The 25,213-nt window shown below is 30.2% G+C and overlaps 1 protein-coding gene and 1 pseudogene across 1 annotated transcript; one reads left to right on the plus strand and one right to left on the minus strand.

Annotated features, from left to right (window-relative positions):
* Nucleotides 1-5,605: 5,605 nt before the first annotated feature.
* On the minus strand, nt 5,606-6,552 carry LOC145098053 (uncharacterized; annotated as a pseudogene).
* Nucleotides 6,553-8,700: 2,148 nt separating this feature from the next.
* Nucleotides 8,701-11,703, plus strand: LOC145101041 (TORTIFOLIA1-like protein 5). Its single transcript, XM_079038206.1, has 5 exons — nt 8,701-9,720; nt 9,849-9,963; nt 10,184-10,716; nt 10,801-11,211; nt 11,365-11,703. Exons 1-4 carry the CDS (start codon nt 8,896-8,898, stop codon nt 11,203-11,205), a joined length of 1,878 nt encoding a protein of 625 aa, XP_078894332.1. The 5' UTR covers nt 8,701-8,895; the 3' UTR covers nt 11,206-11,211; nt 11,365-11,703.
* Nucleotides 11,704-25,213: the final 13,510 nt, after the last annotated feature.

The raw sequence follows: 25,213 nt of genomic DNA on the forward strand, positions 1-25,213 counted from the left end.
ATTCAATGAATTACGTTCTATAACAATGTCTTAGCCTATTAATATGTTTTTTAAATCAAAAAAAGTTCATAGTTGTGCATATTTGTTATGTGCACATATGTACATTTATGTTTGTGCACACACACATTTATGTTTATGCATACATGCATATTTTTGTTTGTGCATACATGTATTATTTATATGTAAAATATGCAAATGTGTATATTTATGTTTTTAACATGTCTATAATAGTGATGTACACATATGTATATTTGTGTTTGTACACATTAAATGTGCACATATACATCTCATTCGAAAAAAACATTTTTTGAATTTGTTTCCAAGAAATCACATCTATAGCAATATCTTAGTATATTAAGACATTTTTTTAAATAAGGAAAAGAGTCCACAAATGTGCATGTGTATATTTGTGATGTGCACATATGCACGTTTCTGTTTGTGCACATATGCATGTTTCTATTTCCACACATATTCATTATTTATATGTAAAGTGTGTGTATATGCACATTAGTCGGAACAAAATGAACAATATTTCAAAACATTGAATAGAGAAGACATAAAATATTCAAAAAATTTACATATGTTCATTGATGAACAAATGTACATTTGTGAACATTGTTCATAGATGAAACATGATGTAGATGTTGATCATATTTTCCTCATTATGAACCCTACATCAGAGAACCCTACTAACTTCTTCATCTTCTTCATCACCACCATCATTACCATAGAGTACCAACCATCACATCATAGCCTCTTATAGAAAAACAAATACAAAGAAATTGATAAAATATTGGTGAACTAAATTAGAATTAAAACCATATGGCATATGTGTTGCAAGACATGAGATGCTAGTAAATATTATAGTAAAATAAGATGATGAAAAAAGGAAAAGATTTAATGTTAACCATAACATGATGATAATAAGTAGTCTTGAGGAGGTCTTTAGTGTGTTCTCTAACTAACTTGAGCTGATCAAGGGTAATTGCAAAGCATTTTGTGGTAACTAAAACAACAAAATCACCTATGGACAAATGAAGTTTTGTTCATTTTTGTAATAAATTGACAATGAGAAGATGTAAAACATTTGTAATGAAAAGTATGAGTATGTAGGAACATGTATTGAGCACATAATCACATCGAGGCATAATGTATCACAAAATAATAATATCCATATTGTTGGAATTTTTACAACCACCTTGTGTGCACATTAATTGGTCTTAGATTTCGCCATTGTTGAGATCTTTGCTTCATCAATTTGCACCTTGTGTTCCTGTAATAAGAACTAAGATCAAGTACAACGTATATCCACTGAATGATTGGTGCCTATCCAATTCAAGAACAACCTGGTAGACCATGCTAACTACTTATCTTCTTGGTCCAATGACAACTGTTGCAATTGGTTTGGTGTAGTTTGTGATAACTTCACCCACCGCGTCAAGGAGTTTCACCTCCATGGACCTGATGATGATAAACGCGAAGAAGCAACAAAACAAATGTTAGAATGAATCATAAGAATACTTGATACGAGTCCTATTTACAAGAACACAATGTGCAAATTGTGTATAAGCGATATAAAAAAGGAACGATTGCACAATGAGATGAGAGAGATTAAGAGAGTGAAGAGTCATTAACAAAACTTGAGCTGGTGATCGTATTTCGTCTTAGGTTATGCCATTATTGAGATCTTCGATCGTTGCAACAATATGTTCGTGTACAAAGTAAGGGACGAAAAGAATTACTTCCGAATTGAAGGAATGAACTGCATATTGATTCTAGCTTAATCAAATTCAGTTCTAATGAAGGCATCATTGAACACAGGATCAAAACGTCATAGCGAACAATTAGTTCCAATCTACTTGACAATAAGACGTGTGCTTTGGAGGTATTTGATTCGGTGTTTTGCATATATAATTTTAATGGTGTACCTTTCTAATTTAATGCCTCAAAATTTGATCATAAGATCTTAAAATAGTTCATGATCTCAATGAGACTTTTTATATATATATATATATATATATATATATATATATATATATATATATATATATATATATATATATATATATATATATATATATATATATATATATATAGGGTTAGGTTATTTTGTTTTCACTATCTATTGTGTGCATGTATGACTGATTTTGGACCAATCATTTTAGTTATTTTAAGAAAGTAATTAATACATATTACATGTCGAAGATATAATGAATATTTATTACATCTTTAACATTTAATATGCATTAAAATAACTAAAATGATTGGTCTATAATCAGTCATACATGCACACAATAGATAGTGAAAACATTTGAACCTCTATATATATATATATATATATATATATATATATATATATATATATATATATATATATATAAAATAAATGTTGAAACACAAAATAAACTATTCATAATAAATGTAGTTTTTCAGATTGCATGCAAGAAAATACGAAGATTTACAACGGAAATTAAAACATACAAAAAGTGTATTTGAATGACCTATAAACTATTTTATGTTATTTTACATGTTTTTAAAGTTTTGAAATTCGAATTTTAGCAAACTCGTTTTAGAGTACTTAATTTTTACGTAAAAACCTTAAAACCAACTTTTGGTTGTTGAAAAGACAACTATTTGCTCAACAGACAACAATGTTTCACATAATACAATATTATAGTGGCTGATTTGTGAATTATATGTCGGTGTTCGTGAACTCGACGTAAATGTTTATAAATTTCATTAAATATACAAATTATACGATGGAATTCACGAAAAATTCTTTTAAATATAGTACTTATGAAATTTGTCATAATATTATTACAATACATTATATCAAAAGCTATTTTGGATTTAAATCATTAATTGCATATGCTTGGAGATAGAATTTAATTCATGAATGAAAAAGAAAACATATATTTATGGGGTGTCGAACGGGTAAAATTTTCGGGTTTCGGGTAGAACGGGTTGGGCAGAACGGGTATTTCCTTAAGAAAAAAAATACCCGATACCCGACCTATATTGTAATTCGGGTTTTCGGGTTTCGGGTATTCGGGTTTGAGGTCGGGTCGGATAATTATCGGGTATACCCGAAAATTTCTTAAATGACACTTATTGATATTTTTTTTACATGTTGGTTGGTTTAATAAAGAATTGGGTAGGAAAATACTTTATATAATTAACAAGTACATATATAGTAACAATACAAATCATTATAATATGTTATGTACTTTTTTAATTTCATTCCAAATTTTGATAAAACAAAAAAAAACCATGAATATGATTAGCATGGAATAATAAGTCTAAACGCAACAAAAAAAGTCTAAATAATTAAAGTCTAAACACAACAAAAAAAGTCTAAACACAACCCAACTAAACAATAAAAGTCTATACATAACAAAAGAGTAAAATTCATAAGTCATGACCCGACTCCAAACATAACAAAAAGAGTAAAATTCATAAGTCATAACCCAACTCAAAACATAAAAGTCTAAACATAACAAAACAAAGTCTTGCATCTTCACGTTGCCATATTCATTTCCCGTTGCAAGTTTGTGTCGACTGTCGAGCCGTCGTTCATAAGAAGGAAACGAAGGGTTTTGTTTTATTTGAAGTGTGCATACGTGACTGCATTGTATATTTGATATTATTTAAAAAACGAATTCGGGTATTCGGGTATACCCGAAAATAAATATTCATACCTAAAACCCGACCTATATTATTATCGGGTTAACCTATTCCCCGGATGTTCATACCCATTACCCGTTCTACCCGACCCATTCTACCCGAATTCGAAACGGGTCGGGTGGGTAGAACGAGTTTCGAGTTTTTTCGACAGGCCTACATATATTGGTGTTAGTACATTTGTTTATCATTTTAAGCGTGCTATTTAAATTTAAAATATTTACAAAAATACATTTTTCTATTGAAGTTTTCTATCATTTTAATGTGATTAACAAAGTTTTCTTCACCCATATTCTCTCACAATTTCTCTCTCTCTCTCTCTCTCTCTCTCTCTCTATATATATATATATATATATATATATATATATATATATATATATATATATATATATATAAAGTTTATTTGAGACAATGTTAATTTTGTGAGACATGAGAATGCGATCCTACTCACTCATCTTGGAGTTCAAAAAATAAAAAAATAAATCAAAAACTCAAAATAAAAGGAAAAATAAAAAAAATTATTTTTATAATTATTATTTCCATTATTTTATTTACCAAAAAAATAAAATAAAAATAAAATAAATTAAAAATTACCGTTTTTTAAATATATGTGAAATATTCTAATAAAATATTAAACTGTAAGTATTCAAATAGAATTAATAAATTGTTAGAATATTGTAGTATTTTACTAGAATTGTTAGATATATTAAAATATTCTATTATTCTATTAAATTGTTAGAATTTGTAGAATATTCTAATATTTTATTAAAATTGTTTGAATATTTGTAGTCTAACATTCTAGTAGAATATCTGAATATTTTAAATGTTTGGTTGTAATTTTTATATTAGAATATTTCACAGATATTAAAAAAAACGGTATTTTTTTTATTTTTTTCGGAAAATATAAATAATGAAAATAATATTTAATTTTTTTCGAAATCTTTCAATTATTTTGCATTTTAATTTTTTTTAATCTCCAAAATAAGTGGATATGATTGCATCTAAATGTCTCATAAAATATATTAGTTTGAAATAAACCTAACCCTTTATATATATATATATATATATATATATATATATATATATATATATATATATATATATATATATATATAAGATAATTTAAGACCATTTTAGACCTCTATATTCAACACCAATTTTATGTTAATGAAAAATAAATCAAAGAATTTGTTATTCATTATTAAAAATATAACAAAAGTTAGTTGGGTTAAATAAAAATTTAAATGATAAAGAATTTGTTATTCATTATTAAAATTGATTTTTTTTTTTTTGTTTTTAGTGTAAAATTTTAGTGTCGTGGAAGTGAGAACTTTAGGGTGCGTTTGGTACAAAGAAATTGAATTGATGCAGAGAATGAAAATGAAGAGAAAAAGAATTAAGCTGGAGAAAGAGAATTGACTCCCCCTGTTTGGTAGAATTGAGAATCCACTAGAGAAAGTTTTTGAGAATCATTTCTCTTGTTTGGTTGTATTAATCAATGAAACGGAAATGAGTTTTTTTACCTTGTTTATTTATTTTCAAACAAGATTTTTTTTTATAAAAATGCATTATGATGTACATCTTAATTAGTCAAAATATGCACCTTTTATGTTTTTATTTTTTTATTTTAATATTAATTATTACTAAATAATTTATTTTCTAATCAATTAATATTATTTTTTATACATCTTGTGTTGGAAAACATATTTCTAATGTAAAAGAATAACTTACAAATAGATTTTAAAGAAATATGCAAATCATACTATTTAAAAGCTTTGTCCAATATATGATATATGCAAAAAGTATAATTCAATATTCCTAACAAATAAAAAAACATAACTATGTCTAATACTAAATGTGCAAAGAATCAACTTCAAAATTCCTAAAAAATAAAAAAATAAAAACATAACTAAAAATAACCTAATCATGATATTGAGCCATCCCCGATCATTTCCATGTAACAAATCTTTTCTTCTTCTGTCATCTTAAAAAACGCCCGAGCACGAAATTGATCTTTGTTAAACATGTCAATCGCCTTAATTCGCTGTTTGACATTGATATTTGGCATGCGTTGTATATCTTCGATAACTTTATCTATCATATCACATGCTTCTTTATTTTCTTGCCTTCCTATATTGTATATTGTTTCATTAAGTTTTTCACCAACCTCCTTGAAAGTCTCTTTCATTTCTTTCGCTGCTTCCTTATAAGAGCTTTTCGTGTCATCCGTTGGAGGCCTTTTGCGTTTACTATTGACACGAGCAGTTTGTTGCGTCTCTTCAACAATCTCTTCCAACCCTTCCACATCAACAATAGAGTTTCTTTGTGTCTCTTCAGTCACATCTTCACCAAGATCAGTAGCTCCATGACCAGTAGCTCTATCCTTTACATAAGTTATCAAATTGGGGAAATGGTTTATCGCGAAAACATGCAACACCTTTATGACTCTACAAGAATGACACAAAATTAAATGGTTACTATTAATTTACAATATGTTTAAATGATTCTAAAAATACTACAAACATAATCATATAGTACCTTTATGTACTCATCCCAAACTTCAGCATCGGCAGTAACACAACATTTATCTGTATCCCAGCCGAATCCACTTGTGTTTGTTCCATATACCATATCGTGCACGATGTTGAAATGGTTTTTCCATGTCTTCATCCTCGATTTAATATGAGGCTCTGCTTTCAAACCCGAGTTAGGAAGACTTACATCTAGTAATTGTTGCACTGCCTTCAAATAACCGGGTTTGAATCCGTTGTCAGCACCACCATACTTTCCGGATGCATGTAACTCCAACAACGCCTCAATTAATTTTGCATCCTCTTCAGTAGTCCATGTGTGTTTGTTTCGCCATGCCATGTCTACAAATTGTTTTTTACATAATAGATGTTTCAAATATCATAATACAATCATAACAACTTCTATTTGTGGCTGTATAACTCAACCAAAACTTCACCAATTAAATTGTTTTTTGATTCTAAAACGTAGACAATACAGAGGAGTACACTTTGAAAAAAAATCGCAACATTCCGAGCTTGTATGAAGCTTTTATGATGGTTCAAAGTTGGACAAAATTTATAAAAAGTGCTGAAATATCATAAAACAATCATAACAGCTCATGTTTGTGGCTGTATAACTCAACCAAAACTTAATCAATTAAGCTGTTTTTTGATTCTAAAACGTAGAAAATACAGAGGAGTACAGTTTGAAAAAAAATCACATCATTCCGAGCTTGTATGAAGCTTTTATGATGGTTCAAAGTTGGACAAAATTTATAAAAAGGGCTGAAATATCATAAAACAATCATAACAGCTCCTGTTTGTGGCTGTATAACTCAACCAAATCTTAATCAATTAAGCTGTTTTTCGAGTCTAGAACGTAGACAATACAGAGGAGTACAGTTTGAAAAAAAAATCACATCATTCCGAGCTTGTATGAAGTTTTTATGATGGTTCAAAGTTGGACAAAATTTATAAAAAGTGCTGAAATATCATAAAACAATCATAACAGCTCCTGTTTGTGGCTGTATAACTCAACCAAATCTTAATCAATTAAGTTGTTTTTCGAGTCTAAAACGTAGCCAATACAGAGGAGTACAGTTTGAAAAAAAAACTGTATCATTCCGAGCTTGTATGAAGCTTTTATGATGGTTCAAAGTTTGATAAAATTTATAAAAAGTGCAGAAATATCATAAAACAATCATAACAGCTCCTGTTTGTGGCTGTATAACTCAACCAAAACTTAACAAATTACGCTGATTTTTAACTCTAAAACATAGAAAATAAAGAGGAGTACAGTTTGAAAAATAAATCACATCATTCCAAGCTTGTATGATACTTTTATGGTGGTTCAAAGTTGGGTAAAAGTTCAAAAAAAGAAAATCTGCAATAGAAAAGCAATTTCCGTTGTACTGTTAACAATGTTACCAAATTTTAACATCAAAAACATGATTCAAACATGTTTACAGAATCGATCTTGGCAATATTTTTAACACAATTCAATGAATTCTTTAATTGGAAGAATTGACATCAAGATTAACAATCACACCTTGAATTGGAAGAGGATAAAACAAAAATCGCCCAAGAAGAATGCGTGAATGGAGAAACAATCGTGACTTCAATCGTATACAGTCGTGACTTCGGTCCTATACTGCTGACTTTGATTATGTATCGACATATGTAGGGCAAAAAAAATTGGTTTTGATCACTTATGTGGGGCGATTGCATGAAAATCCGGTAGCCAATTTTGAAAAATCTTGATCGATTGGGGGTAATGAGGTTCGAATGGGGGGCAATTTGATTTCTCTGCTTTTTTTTATTTTGATTCTCGATCACGTCGTTCTATCTTTTCTTCTCTTTTCTCTTTTAAAAATAGAAAATGAATTTGATGGAAAGGGAATTGATTTATTTATCAATTCCTAACTTTTTTTTTATTAACCAAACAAGAGAAAATGAATCAATTCCTTTTCCCTACATTTATTTCCCTGTACCAAACACCCCCTTAGTGTTCAAAAATTAGCATTTCGGCATTTTTATTGTTTTGTAATTAAAATTGGTGTAAAAAACCAAATATTGATAAAATATATGAGAAATAATTTAAATAGTGAAATCAAATTTATCAAAAAAGCGTTATTTATAGAGGTCAATTATTTTGTAACCATAATAGTCTACCGTTTTTAAACCTCTAAATATTGAGTTTTATTATTATTATTATTATTTTAACAGGCATAATTTTTTCTTATACTGTATTTCTTATCGTTTGTACTAAAAAACATAACAATTTATAAAAATTAATAAATACCATTATCTCAAATATTTTAGTAATAAAAGATTTTTATAGACACAAATTAATACAAAGATTATATTGGTCTAATATAGTTTTGTTTTCTGTTATTTGATTTAATAATAATAATAATAATAACAATAATAATTGATTGGTCTAATATAGTTAAGTTATTAAACATTGTTAAAATAACAGAGCGCAAATTACACAAATATCCATCTTGCTGTTCTTCCTCCACGTTCTCCTTTCGCTCTCTCCATTTATAAGCAATTCATTTCGTGTACTTCCAGTAAACGCTTGACCCAATCCAATTTTGACCCTCCATCGCCATCTTCATCTCCTGCGCCTCCTCCGCCTTAAAACGGTGGTGCTACACCGCTGCACCTTTCTCACGATATACTCCACACCAAATTTCGGAGAATGTCTCTTTCTAAACGAGTCTCATTAACTCCTCAATCACCGGCACAACCTCAACAAGATCTCAAGCACCGAGTGATCACTTGCCTCAACAAGCTCTCTGACCGTGATACGCTTGCCGTTGCTGCGACGGAGCTGGAGTCTATCGCTCTCAGCCTCAATCATGACTCTTTTGCGCCTTTCCTCACTTACCTCTCGGCTACGTCGTCTTCTGACAAGTCGCCTGTACGGAGGCAATGCGTCCGTATCTTGGGTGTTCTCTCAATAACTCACGGTGATGCTTTGTCACCACACGTTTCTAAAATGCTTGCCGCTGTAGTTCGCCGCCTCCGTGACCCTGATTCCGCTGTCCGGTCTGCCTGCGTTGGAGCTGTGTCGTCCATTGCATCGGAAATCTCTAAACCGTCCTTCTCTTCGTTGTCAAAGCCGTTAGTGGAAGCCGTTCTGACAGAACAGGATCAGAACTCTCAGATCGGCTCGGCGTTGTGTCTGTCGGCGGCGATAGAGGCGTCGCCGGATCCTGAACCGGCACAGTTGCAAAAGCTATTGCCTAGGGTTTTGAAATTGATTAAATCCGATGGGTTCAAAGCTAAACCTGCGCTGTTAACTGTTATCGGCAGCATTGCTGCAGCTGGTGGCGCCTCTTCTAACCGGAATTCACTTAATTCCTTGATTCCGTGCTTGGTTGACTTTCTGAGTAGTGATGATTGGGCGGCGAGGAAGGCGGCAGTTGAGGCGTTAGGAAGGTTGGCAGTGGTGGAGAAGGTTCACTTGACAGCTTTCAGATCATCATGTCTTGCGTCTTTAGAGAATAAGAGATTCGATAAGGTATCAACTATCAAATCATACTATTTCAATTTCAAATGAATCTTCTACATACGGTCTGTGTAAAATCATTTCAGGAATCGAGCAATTTCTTTTCCTAATGGATTCAATTTGATTAACAAATGTAACAGGTGAAGGTAGTTCGTGAATCGATGAATCAGACATTAGAGTTGTGGAAGGAGATTCCAGGGCATCTAGACGAAGTTCCCGTTTCACCTCAATTGAATGTCATTTCATCTTCTAAAGGTAAACCGTTTTTGTGATTGATTCGTAAAAGTCAAGCTTAGTCGGAAGAAATCTTCCTAAAACCTTCTTGACACATCAATTAGTTGTTGCTTATCTTTTGGTTAGGTATTCGTATTATTTTTCATTTTGTTCAATCATGGTGGTTGGTTTTCTGGTAAAAGTGTGTTAGGTGATCTAAACTAAAATTATTTCATACCTAATTTGATTCTTATGGATCCAGATAATGGTCCTCCTATTACCTCTTTACAGACTCCATTAAAGGAAACAATTCCCAGTAGCAGAAATTCTCCAATTCAACGATCATCTCCAACCACAACGCAAAGTAGAAGTCCCCCAAAGAGTAACTACAGGAAACCAAATGCTTCAATTGCCAGAAAAGTTGATTTTGAGAAAGAAACTGATTCCAAAGTTAACATTCCTGTATCCATGGATTGTAAAGAAAAGTTCATTAATAAAAAAATGGAGCCTTCTGAAAGAGTAGATACAGACAAAACCATCATCTTGGAAACCGAAAAACGAGTTACAGAACAGGTGATTTCCAACAAAACACGAGAGGGCAATTTCGGAAAACCTAATGGTTCAAGATTTGGTTCTCGTGTGGTTCCATTTATTGATGATTGTGAGTTTGACATAAATGGAAACACAATCGAATATGATTATGGAAACCAAAAAGAAGTTGAAGATTTGTCTCGGATCCAAAAACAACTTGTTCAGATCGAAAATCAACAGTCCAATCTCTTAAATCTTTTACAGGTGCTTTGACATTATTACATTAATACCCCTCTCAAATATTTCTTTTACTCATCAACAACTATTTGTTTAATTTATTTATTTCAGAAATTCATGGGAAATTCTCGTAGTGGGATGAATTCTTTGGAGACACGAGTAAATGGTCTAGAAAGAGCACTTGATGAAATATCATATGATTTAGCAATATCAAGTGGGAGAGTTTCAACCACGGATTCTTGTTGCATGGGTACCGAGTTCTTGAGTCCTAAATATTGGTGGAGGACAGAAGGGCAATATGGTCCAAGATCACCTTTCCGTGGAACTCACCAATCACTTTCCGACAGGTGTCCCGACATTACTAAACTTGGTAGTCCTACTCATACAGCAAGTCCCGGAAGAAGCTTTGAGTCATTAATGAATGCACGAAAGAAGAAAGCTGCTCAGGTCCAAAATCGTAATTTTGACAGGTTTGATGGGGGCTCTTTGGGCAATTGCATACAACAGCGAATCTAAAACAAGGTATATTTGAACATCCTGAGTAACTATTATTTGTGTTGGTTCCTTTGTTTTTCCACATTTGCCCTTGGCCTGGGACCATTTTGAAAGATAAAAACTCTCCTTAAATAGAATATCCATCTTTATTTTAACAATCTTTTTTTCCTGTAATTTCAGATCTGTGTATAAGCTGATATAAAGATTATCCCATTATTTACCACAAGTTATCACCACTCGAAAGGTATTGGAGAATTGAGATAGATATGTACAGAGAAAAGCCCTTTTGCTTTTTTTTAATTTTTTATTTCTTGGTATACATGGGTTTTGGGTATTGTGGACATGATTTATGTGTTCACAAAGTTGAAGCTTATATTGTTTCTGGGGTTGTGCTTTCACTGCCATTGAGACAATTTGCAAATGGAAAGTAAAAGTTTACCCCAATTGTTATGTGTGATTTACTTTCCTATTTGGGTAAGTTACGTGAATGAAATACGGATATTTACATTTTTTTATAAATGCGATTTATACTCTCGCCATTAAAAACTTTACATTTTAGAATGAGAATGCTGTGAAATATAGATACACACACATGATGTACTATTTTTTCCGTAGCAAAAAATGACATCTAAACAACAATATGATCTTATCGACATGACTGCATTTTGGTGGTAATCAAAGATCATGGTCAGAAAGCCCCATTTGACATGGTTAAAATGAAGAGTTGGATCAAGTATTCACAAATGCAAAAAAATATGGTGGACTACACCACGACATACTGTGATTCGACGTTAAAATATCATATTTTGCAACAAGTTGCAACCTATATTAGCGAATAAATGTGTCTTGTGAGATTTAAACATGGACCTGGTTTGTAAATAGATGACAAGATTTGTAGTTAAAGAAGAGTTGTTCGATTTATTGTCAAGTAAGACGCAATATCCTTAGGTGATATGCTTTTAAAATGCGGGAATTAGCAAAAGTTAACACGCTAAAAAGATCTTCAAAATTGGAAAGTGGGATCTCATGAACATGTGTCGTTTGGCCCCTAAATGCGTTTGGTCCCTAAATGCAACTTATTATTAAGAGCGAAGCTACCATACATCAATGTGGGTATTAGAAATGAGCTGACTGGGTCCGGTCAGCAATTTTGGCTGACTCGGCCCGGGTCCGCTCGTTTGCTAAAGCCCGAAAATGTCCGACTCGGTCACCAATCACTGACCTAGCTCCTTACTCGGTCCATGATTGAAAGATTGCTGACCGAGTCCATCCTGCGTCTTTCTCATTTATGCCATTCGCGTTGCTTCCTTCGTACTATGTCAAAAGTTCAAGAACGCAAGTTTCCTGCAATCAATCGCAGAGTTTCTTCCATAGTCACTAGGATGAAAAACTGCATACTCGACCTGCAACGTGAAATTTATCGATCCCGATTTTGTATCTGATTCAATTGGGATCGAGAATTGATCGACTTTGGAACACGAATTTGTCAAATTGGGATCGTAAACTGATACAATTGGAACTCAAATTGGTTGCGACTGATTTAACTGAAATCTGATTTCCTTCTATGTGATGTGATTACGATAATTTGGCAAATCAATTGCTTACATGTGCTGATGGTTGTCCACTGTTTTGATTTAATGACTTCAATTTTTGAAATTCTCGATTTGTTGCTGAGATTTTTTGTTGTTGCTTGCTGTGCTCGTTTGATGTGCTTGTTGCTGTTGATTGTTCAGATTTTTTTGTTGTTGTTTGTAAAATTCTGATGGTTTGATCAAGTTTTTGAAATCTTATGGCAACTCTCTTTAATATAATTTTTTTAACTTGTTAAATCAAATTGATATGAATTTAATTTTGATTGTATGTGAAATTTCTTTTGATTTTGGGTTTATGATTTTATAATACACCCATGACCCATGGTTTGATCAAATTGATGGACAATTTTCTTTTATGGTTTGATGTAATCAAATTTCTTTTATGCAGATGGTTTGATCAAATCTCATTTTCTTGATGGTTAATTGTATGTTGAAAACCACCGAATGTGTGAAGTATACAAGTGTTAAGAAATATACAAGTGTCCATTATAAAAAAAAAATATAGTTTGAGGGAAATATACTCATTTTGCTAGTCAGTCAGATATAAAATCAAACAACAAGTTTGAATCAGAAATTAACTCAGTCAGAACTTCTAACCCAGTCAGTTTCTAACTCAGTCAGTTCTAACCCAGTTAGCAACTATCAAACAACCCCTTAATTTTTTAATTTTACTTGGTGATTGGTGGGGATTTTTTTTCCGCTTGCTTCCTATTAGCCCACATTTTTTTCCCTTTTTGGTTTTGTGGGTTTCTTTTTGACTTTTTTTTTTCTTTTCCGTTCTTCAAGATAGTGGTTTCCACCTGATGGCCAGAGCACACTATATGTTATCTCCTCATACAACCCACCACCCCCATAGACACTTTTTTCGATGTTCCCACCACTAAAAAGTCACACTAACAACAACTTGATACAACTGATTATTTATTAGAAATTGATTTTAATAAATATTCAATAAAACTCTTATAATTGAATTAGAAATTATTTATTTATAAGAAATAGTTAATTTTCATTAGCAAGTAATATAACATATATTATTTCATAATATATGAATTAATAAGTTGTGTACAACTTTTTGGATTAGTTAAGTTTTTTGTCTTTTAGGAAAAGACAAAGTTTATATCTTATTAACTCTGAGTTTATAAAATATAAACAAGCTCTTCTTTTTATATACAATTTCCAAAAATTGAATAAAGATAAAGAGTTATGACTTTTCCATTAGTTTATTCAAAAGAATCAAGCATGGGAGACATGTTTATGACATGAGGACATATGTGCTTAAAGTGTTAAGACCTAATGGTTAAGACATTCACTTTATGCATATAAATAAGAGGCTTGCACTCTTGAATGGCTTGCACCATTTCTCCATCTCAAAACCGTAACTTGCATGATGCAAGTTACTCTCTCCCTTTTGTTCTTCTTTTCTTCAAGAACACTTGCATCTTCAAGCCTTCTTTAAGTTCATATTGGTTATGAACTTAAAGCTTATGGGTTTAAGAGTTTTAGACTAGCATCTACATCAAGTTGATTCATTGTTGGTGTCCCACAGGTTCCACATTCTTCATCAACTTCCAAGCCTCCTAAGAGGACCCAAAGAACTACAAAAGTTGTTATTTCTTCATCATTCTATGGTTGGTGTTTTAATCTTTCTATAACTTGCAAGAAGATCATTGTGGGTATAAAATGTTTATGTTATTTCAAAATTAAAGTCTTCTGTTGCCATATTTTTCTAGTTTATGAAACTATTTTTGAATTAAAACCCAACAATTGGTATTAGAGCCACGTTGCAAGTTTGGTTAGATTTTTTTTTGGAAATTTTAGTTTTTGGAGAATATGGATAACTTGTTTTTGTATAAAAATAAGTTCATACATATTTTCTATGACAATTTTTTTGGTTACGTTATGTGACAAAAGTTTCATGTATCTTTTGTCATTTAAAGTTGTCTTAGAAAAACAAAGGTTATTTAATGTGTATATTGATGTATATGATATGCTTTAACTAACCAAGGACCAATGTGTTGTTATGTTGTTGTGTTGGTTATTTTTGTTATAAAATGGTTGTAATAATTTATTTATTCATATGACATGTAATAAATTAAATAGATTAGTTTTCTTGTTTATTTTTATAAAGTAATAGATTAGTTTTTAGAAATAATTTATTTATACAAAGATGTAACAAAAGGGAAAGTTTTGTGTTCAACATGTGTTGGGTAGAACATGAAACTTTCTAAAAAGTGTCATGAATGCTTTACATGTGTTGAACAAGTGCTGAACAAAAAAATGACTTTCTGAAAGGTGTCATGAAAGCTGCAGTTTTTCCTTTAAAGAAGCCTTTCAAAACTTTTGCAAACAATGGGTGTTTATTCAAGTGAGAGCTTCTAAAACAACATTACAAGAAGATTTTTTTGGTCATTTAAATGTCCCTTTAGGAATGAACTTGACAATTTTGTGTTGGCTCACAAAATTGTCATTAGTTGACTATGTTTATGCACATATCTTTTTATGCATTATTTTGTGTGGTTGATAAATTAATTTTTTCACATGCTAAAATAATTTTAGAAAAAATAAACATCACATAGGGTTTGAGTTTTCAAAATTGGACATAAGATGTAACAAATTATAAAACCCCGTTTTATAAAATCGTTAATAACGATGATTTTTGAAACACTCCCATATAAGTTTTTAAATGGTGATTTATGTAACTTGTACAAACTCCAAATATATAAGTAATAAAATAAAGTTTTATTAAATATATAAAACATTCAAATGCACTCAAACTTAATACCGGTTATTAAAATTAAAGTGCATCAAATTATATAAAAACTAGCTTTTTTATATATAGAACCTTTAAAAGTAATTTTCTTTTGAAAATTGATACTATGGTTTATTATATGCATGTAATAATCATGATATCATATGTTTTTAAACTAAAATTATAAAACATCTAAAGATCCTTTCTTTACAAACCTCAAATCTATGCAATCCTTTTGAAGAACACTCGCAAATCTCTTGTATGCACTAGTGGGATAAATGATATCTAACCGCTTAGTGTTGTCTTTTGATGGTCGGGGTGTCTTCGCGATTTCTATAACCAAGTTATAGGCCGATTACACAAGTTTTTCAAATTAAACGATTTGATCGGAAAACTTTTGTGATAAATGATACCTAAGCAAGAGAGTTTCGAGGCATAAATGGGATCAAACATGCCAAATTAAAATTTTTATTAGCGATCCCATAAATCTAGAAATTATATAGTAATATATAATTGAAAATCAATATCTAACAAGTTGAAATCAAATGGATGGGATAAAGGATACCTAACAATTTATTTGTTTTGCAACTTGGATCCTAAACTTTGATAATTATTGTTTTTGGAAACTAAAAGGGTATTAATTATTAAAGATTAAATATTGAAAATACTAAATGAATTTTGTAAAAATTTTGTAGTTATATAATCCATTCTCATTATCATGAATTGTCATTTTCTTTAATGACTTAATGAAACAATAACATTCACTTAATACAACTTTAATGAATCAGTTCATGTCTTAAGAGGCAATCTCGTAAGAGATATGAAATTATATACACTTAAAGGTCCTAGTCCTAAACTATTTGCTTTGAGCAATGAACCTGAACATGATACCTAGTAAAGGCATCACCGTGATGTTAAAGATGCTTCTAACATCAAGCTAGAAATAGTTATTCATGACTTCTAGGAAGTCTTGGATAATTTAAACATATATTTGATGATATGACAGGTCAAGCAATATTCCAAGATATACAGTGATATTTTATTTAAAGTTAGTTTAAACATTGGAATAATGCAAGGCTAAAAGAATCACCTTGTGTGATCCAGGAGGCCCATGTTTTATGGATTGAACACCTTTAAGCCCAAGAAATCTACTAAAGCCCACATAGATGGATCTTGTTTCTTTTGTGAAGAAACTAGACACTGGAAGAGGATTTACTCCTCTTATTTGGAAAGAAAGTCTAGAATAGACTAGTACTTCTTGTATCTACTAGATAGAGTTCATACTTTTAATATAACACTTAGGTACTTAATACTTAAATGTTAATCTAATATTTGTAAATGGCTTGAAAATATTTATTGAAGAGTAACCAAGCTGAGCACAATCAAGTTGGAACTACACTCTAGGAGTTTAGTTTATTATTTATGCTTAGAACATAAATTACTTGTAATGTAAAACAATATTTGTTTTGGAACAATGTATGTTTTAGTTTAGCATGTCTAAATTATTTTATTCAAATGTTTGATCATTTACCTAATCATTTTTTGAAATGATTAACTTGTATTTATTAGATTGGATCTCTTAATATAGTTGTGAAGTAAATATCAACATTTCATAAAATTAAATTAAGTTCTATATGAAAACACTTTGGCTTAAACTTGTTTTAAATCAAACTCATCCTTGACATTGTTATCTTTATCATATAAATGACATTAACATATTCCAACTTCAAGAAAGGGATCTTTGAAGGCAAATAATGTAGTGTATTTGACATATGTGAACCTGATTTATATGTAAAGGATTCATAATGATATTTTCACTAAAGTGTAGAGAAAATAATTAAGGAACTATACACTTTGGTGTATGACTTCCTTTCTATGAATGTCTAAGATTAAGCACAAGATACTAAATCAACTTTGTTAACAACTATATTAGTTTTAATTATATTTTTACGTGGTAAAGTATAATTGTGAAATCTTTGTTGAAGGTTTCAAAAGTTGAGATACAAACCAATAACAACCATCTAAGGCCTTAATGATAATAAATGATGAATTAAATCTTACTTGGTATGATTTACTTTCTAATCGGTAGAAATATCATCCTTTAATAATTTTGGGATAGTACTTCAATCACTATTAATTGTATCTTGAATACAAATACCAACTAACAAGTAGATTAAACACTTTATAAGATCTAGTATGAAAAGGCTCCATCCTCATCTTACTTAATGTTTTATGGATTTGAAGCCAATGTTGGACTAAAGCTTCTAAACCCAAAATCTACTAAGTACATATTTGTATAATACTCTAAATGTGGCTTAGATTATTTTATGAAAACCCACCATGAATAAGTTCTTTTTATTCTTGTGAAAGCTAAGTTAGTAGAAAACAAGCTTCTAATGACAAAGCGAGTGGGAGGTACATGGAACTTGAAGCAGCTCAAGAACCATAACCTTATGTAGTAATAGTTGGCACTAATTTCAACAAGGATTGTTAAAATTGAATAATAGCTATTCACAAACACAAATTGTTCGCATTAATGGTAGAATTCATCTATGAATTGATAAATGTGGAATCTCTTATTGATAATATTTTATTGATGGTTTCTGTAAAATCCATCAAATACCAAGATGTTATGTTAGATCTCGAATCTGATAAATGACTTAGAGTCATGAACATGAGATGTAATCCATGTATGATAATCAAGAAGGGGCTTGATTAAAATTTGTCCCTATAGAAAAGCTAGAAGGATAAAATGATTCTTCTGGAAAGAATAAATTACATAGATAACCATACACATTTAAAGCAAGACTTGTTGTAAGATGTTTTTCTGATACTCATATCATTGACTATGATTCTCATCATACTCATGACATTGACTGTGATCAAATCTTTTTTTTTTCACAAGTAGCTATGATTAGATCAACAAAGATATTATTTACTATAAATTCATATTCTTAATATGAGATATAGCATTTAAATTTCAAGAAAGACCGATTTTCTTAATAGACATCTACTAGAAGATATTTATATAGATTAGACTGGAGGTTTTCTTAATCAAAGTTATCCTAACAAAATGTGTAGAGCTTGAGATCCACTTGTGGACATAAAGCAAACATCTCAATGTTACAATAATCATTTCATATAAAACCACAAGGTACGTTTTTATATCAAAATAAATAGAACATGTGTGTTTACTAAGAACTAATGGGAGCATAGTGAAATTCCTAATCTTATATGAGTGATACATACTTAATCATTTGAAATCACATTCGGATTAAGCAAGGTCGTTTTCACGTTGACTCGGAAAGTGTTTCTAAAATGAAAGACTTAGGAAGGAGAATATACATTATTGGAATGTAAAATCTATAAGGGATAGATAAAATGAATGTTAAAAGTTTCATGTCCTTATACATATATTGGCAATATCTTGAAAGGGATCAAGACACAAGATTCTTTTGGATAATTCTTAGGATTGTCCTATGGCATCATTTTGAGCTAGCCTCAAAAATACATAGCTCATAGGCTTGAACTAGATGAAATGATTTATATTTTATTTGCTTGACAAATGAATTCATCATTTACGCCATATTATGCATAAGACATGGTATTCGATCATGCTCTAAGCATGTCATAGGATACTTATTGAATACATGGTTAAGTCACTGGATGACTAAGAGAGCATTCTAAGAGTACTTTAGAAGAACTAAGAAAATGTATATGAGACAATCAGTTAAGACATGATCTTTATGGAAAGAGATACACAAGATGTTAATTTCTAAACAGATACAAATAATTATGAATTATAATTGGATTTTGACTTCATTATGGAATGAAGGGAAAGTCTTGTTGGAATAAGGTTCAAGCAAAACATAATGACATAATCTACTACAAAATTAGAGTACATTACTTTAGAAGTTGAATTCAAATATGATTGGATGAATAGAATCATTGAAAAACTATGTTGATTTCTTCCATTCAAGGATCACATAGAAATATTTGTGACTTCAAGAGTATACTTAATCTAGCTAAAAGACTCTATGTCATGGAAGAACACCAATCATATTCTCCAAGATATTTAACTATACCTAGAGTAAAGTTAAGTATGAAGATGATAGTATTCACAGAATTCACACAAATTAATTTTTTATAGATCCATTAATAAAGTCATTCTTTTGAGCTAAGTATGAACGGTCACACTTCAACTATAAGACTTTATTATTCTAGAAATGGATTTTTGATTTGGATTTAGTATTTGGATATTGGAACTTTATAACAACAACTATTAGATAATGTTATAATATATTGGGATATAGTCTTCACATTAATACTTGTTGTGTTCTATATTAACATGTTTAATCCATGAATAATGTTATTGGGATATATTCATCACAATGACTCTCACTAGATGGAAGTAGGCAAGTGGTTGTAACCAAGTTTCATAGGTGCTTATCACATAACTAGTATTGAACTGAACCGCATCAAGATCATCTCATGGATCGCTATCATGAATAATACTTGATTAAAAGGTACTATCTTTGTATCCTTAACACCCGAGAGACGTAGTGGGACTTAAGTATAGGGAGTACTATGTTTGATATGGTCAAATGTTGTTCCTTAAACAGGCAGATATAAAAGCCATTTTTAGGCATGGTGTGAACTATGAAAGAGGCTTATGTAGTCAAGATGAGATTTGTTCCCCTTATGTGTTGAGAGTTAGACATTTAAGGCGCATTACCAAAAGTTGAACAACTAAAGAGATTGATCACGATTCAAGTATCATATTCAACATGATGTCTGTAGCAAAGGGATAACTAATAAACTTACCTTATACACAAATTATAGCAAATTAAATTTGTATTTAATGTCTCATAATAGCAAATAAAATATCATATACAAAAAAAACAATCCATTACATAAAATTTGATGTCATACAAATAATCATTCCATATATAGAAAAATAAAACAAATCAATAGAAGTTGTAATAGAAATTTACAAACTAATGGTTCTAATAACCTAATGTGTGCCTCACTGTAAACAAGATTTGTGCTGATTTTTTTAAATGTGTGTCTCACTTGTCTCCACTCTTCCTTAATAACACCACTTAAGGACTCTAAACCTATGAACTTGCTCACAGTATCTATATTGCCTGCAAAAAAAACATAACTACAAATAAGTGTGAAGATGGATTATTACAATGTAAGAGAAGTAAAGAACCTTGAGCTTCTTCCAATGGGACACATGGGCAGTCAGACAAAAGAACACGAGGTTCTTGGCGACACATCTGATCTAAGTCTTTGGAGTAACCGATCTTTGTTCTTTGGCTTGATGAAGGAATTGGTTACTGTATCAAGCAACACACACTGTCAAATATACATATATATATATATATGTATATATATATATATATATTTTAAAGTGTTTTGATGTTGGAAATTTCTTTGTACTTGGGGCAGTGTTTGTTGGTTTTCATGTGACCAAACTAATGAATCAAACCATAAAATCATCACATCACAACATATGTAGACCAGACCTGACGTTCACCACTGTCTATTTCAGTCTAATATGAGTCTTAAGCAAGTGGGAGATTGAAAGATCTAGTATTAAAGTGATATTACTAAATAACATATGATACTAATGGGTCACAAAGAATAACTTGATACAATTGATTATTTATTAGAAATCGATTTTAATAAATATTGAATAAAACTTTTATAATTGAATTGGAAATTATTTATTTCTAGGAAATAGTTAATTTTCATTAGCAAGTAATACAACATATATTATTTCATAATGTATGAATTAATTAGTTGTGTACAACTTTTTGGAATAGTTATGTTTTTTGTCTTTTAGGAAAAGACAAAGTTTATATCTTATAAACTTTGAGTTTATAAAATATAAACAAGCTCTTCTTTTTATATACAATTTCTAAAAAACTGAATAAAGATAATGTGTTAAGCATGGAAGACATGTTTATTCAAAAGAATTCAAGCATGGGAGACATGTTTATGACATGGGGACATATGTTCTTAAAGGATTAAGACCTAATGGTTAATACCTTCACTTTATGCATATAAATAAGTGGCTTGAACTCTTGAATGGCTTGCACCATTTCTCCATCTCAAAACCGTAACTTGCATGGTGCAAGTTACTCTCTTCCTTTTGTTCTTCTTTTTCTTCAAGAACACTTGCATCTTCTAGCCTTCTTTAAGTTCATATTGGTTATGAACTTAAAGCTTAAGGGTTTAAGAGTTTTGGACTAGCATCTACATCAAGTTGAGTCATTTTTGGTGTCTCAAACGTTTCATATTCTTCATCAACTTCCAAGTCTCCCAAGACGACCCAAAGAACTACAAAGATTGTTATTTCTTCATCCTTCTATGGTTGGTGTTTTAATCTTTCTATAACTTGCAAGAAGATCCTTGGTGGGTATAAAATGTTTATGTTATTTCAAAATTAAAGTCTTCTATTGCCATATTTTTCTAGTTTATGAAACTATTTTTGAACTAAAACCAACAACCACCTCCATTCTATCATCCACCGATCTACATTCTTCTCTACCTTAATGCTTCCTGATCCTTCCACCGTTCACTCCATCTTCCCTCCCCGCACCACCTACCGAATTCTTCTTCTTCTAATTTGATTTCCATCAGAACCGATCTCTCCCTAATACCTTCACTTACTATTCCGTTCTCCCTCTTCATCTCTACCGTTTCTCCATTCTTCTTTTTCGGTAACTGACGGTGATGTTTTGTCACCACACATTTCTAAAATGCTTGCCGCCATCGTTCGCCGCCTCCATGACCCTGACTCTGCTGTCCATTGCTACAACTAGTGGTGCTTCTTTTAACCAGAATTCACTTAATTCCTTGATTCCATGCTTGGTTGACTTTTTGAGTAATGATGGCTGGGCGGTGCAGGAAGGCGGAAATTGAGGCATTAGGAAGGTTGGCAATGGTGGATAAGGTTTACTTGACAACCTTTAGGTCATCATGTCTTGCTTCTTTAGAGAATAAGAGATTCGATAAGGTATCAATTATCAAATCATACTATTTCAATTTCATATGAATATTCTATATACGATCTGTGTAAAATTATTTCAAGAATTGGGCAATTCCTTTTCCTAATGGCTTTAATTGGATTAGCAAATGTAACTGGTGAAGGTAGTTCGTGAATCGATGGATCATACATTAGAGTTGTGGAAGGAGATTCCAAGGCATCTAGATGAAGTTCCTGTTTCACCTGAACTGAATGCCAATTCATCTTATAAAGGTAAATTGTTTTTGTGATTGATTCGAAAAAGTCCAAGCTTAGTGGGAAGAAATCTTCCTAAAACCTTCTTGACACATTAATTAGTTGTTGCTTATCTTTTGGTTAGGTGATAGGTGTTTGTATATATATATATATATATATATATATAAATGTGATAGGTGTTTGTATATATTTTTTTTGTAAAATATGTTTTTGTATACATTTTTTTATAAAAACGGATTTGTATATATTTATATACTTAATAAATATATATTTTTATATCTAGATACTTCATATACAAAAAAAAGTTTTTATATAAAAAATATAAGATTTTTATGTGAAAATAGTTTTTTTGTATAAATATGATTTTATAAAGAAAAAACTTATTAGAAACATTTTTTTGTGAAAAAAAGTTGTAAAAAAACTAAAGTTATGTTGAATTCATAATAAAATTCTAAAATTTGGGCAAAAAAGGGTAAAGTTTGGACCATATTTGTAACAAAATTTAAAATCTGGGCCGAAAGTATAAAATTTGGACCAAATTTATAATAAATTTTGAAATCTGAGCCAAAATGTAATTTTTGAAAGTTGGATGACCTGTTGACCGGGTTAAAGGGTTAAATTGAATACGATTACCGATAATTGGGGCGTAATTGAATAAAAAAAATATATAAGGACTAAATCGATTATAAGACCAATATATAAGCACTTTATTGCAGTTATATATATATATATATATATATATATATATATATATATATATATATATATATATATATATATATATATATATATATATATATATATATATATATATATATATATAACTGCTTATTTAGAATGCTTAATAAGTTATTATGTTTTGACACTTTTAATAAATAGTTTTAAATGTTTGAATAGAAAGATTTCATAAATACATATTGATTTATTTAAGGAGTGTTTTTGATAAATTATTTTTTCATTTGACATATAAAGATCATTACCCAATAGTAAAAACCAATTTATCACCTTATTAAGTTTTGTTACCGGATAAACAAAAATAAGTTATTTTTTTTACTAAAAAACATATGTTGTTTTAAATAATCGATATCAAACATCCAGAGTTTCGGATTTTGAGTATCATTTCTATAGAATTAATCTTAAGATTCAAATAAGTGGGAGCAATAATAGAGTCAGAAACTGCTAATGTATATGAGGCCAAATTTAAACTTGTGATGATCATTTGACATTTTGTTAAAAGGACTATCAAATTGTTAAATATAATTACAAAAAACAGTATTTTCGCTTGTAACACAAGATTATATGATTATCAAATACCCTGTTCAACCCATAACAATTTATCTTATCCATGTAAAAACTAAAAAGATATAACTGCGAGTGAACTAGTAAATTTAAGAAAGTAAATATAAATATACGATACCACATTAGAACATATTATAATGTTAATTCATAATTGCACGTGGGAATCTTGATACAATGCACTTGGTCATGCTACATACTTCTTATCCCACCTATTTGCCACCCCAAGTTTCTTTTCTTATAGTAAACATTTTTTAATATAATTTTTTCTATTGCGTTGCGTCAGAAAGACATTACTTTTAGTTATATAGACGAAACTTGATCCGGACCGTTTGATAACTTGATTTACGATGCACTTGGCCTGATTTTACAATGCACTGGAATAGAAAAGGGTTGAATTCAAACACTCCCAAAATCACTTGAAAAGGAAGTGGACATAGAGAAGAAAATGCAATTGACAAACACATGCATGCATATATATATATATATATATATATATATATATATATATATATATATATATATATATATATATATATATATATATATATATATATATATATATATATATATATAGGGAAGAGTTAATGCGAAAATGCAAATAATTTACAAAAACATGAAAACAAGAAAAACCAATGATATTGTGTCACCTCAACATTATATTTTGAAAAATAATTCATCCAAACTTTGAAATACATGATGATAATCAATGATAGCTGAGAAATTATTTCATATTAGCAAATTATTATTTTTAACATTTTTATTATAAAAACATGAATTTAAAAATGATTAAGGACATGAAAAAAAAAAGACAAAACTGCACAAATGGTCCCTGTGGTTTGCTCAAAATTGCCACTTTGGTTCAAAAAAGTTTTGACTAGCACCACGGGTCCAAAGTTTTCATTTTGTTGCGAGTTTGGTCCAGTTTTCTATAAACCTTTTCATAATGACTATTTTGCCCTTATATTTTTCTTTTTCAGTTTTTTTATTATTTAAATATTTATTTTGATTAAAAGAAAAAATAAAAAATAAAAATTTCATTTTCTATTTTATTTTTATATTTTTTATAACAAAATAAAAAAATAAAAATGAAATCTCTCTCTTTCTCTTTCTTTCTCTCTTTCTCTCTGTCACCTTATA

This window comes from Lactuca serriola, chromosome 4, assembly GCF_051521515.1.
Source record: "Lactuca serriola cultivar US96UC23 chromosome 4, Lser_US96UC23_V15, whole genome shotgun sequence".
NCBI classification, from domain to species: Eukaryota; Viridiplantae; Streptophyta; class Magnoliopsida; order Asterales; family Asteraceae; genus Lactuca; species Lactuca serriola.

What these genes read in the sequence shown, in the direction of transcription:
- LOC145101041 (XM_079038206.1), top strand. Translation starts at nt 8,896, where the DNA reads ATGTCTCTTTCTAAACGAGTCTCATTAACTCCTCAATCACCGGCACAA. An exon ending in AGAATAAGAGATTCGATAAG is followed by an intron (nt 9,721 to 9,848) that starts GTATCAACTATC and finishes CAAATGTAACAG; the next exon opens with GTGAAGGTAGTTCGTGAATC. An exon ending in ATCTCTTAAATCTTTTACAG is followed by an intron (nt 10,717 to 10,800) that starts GTGCTTTGACAT and finishes TATTTATTTCAG; the next exon opens with AAATTCATGGGAAATTCTCG.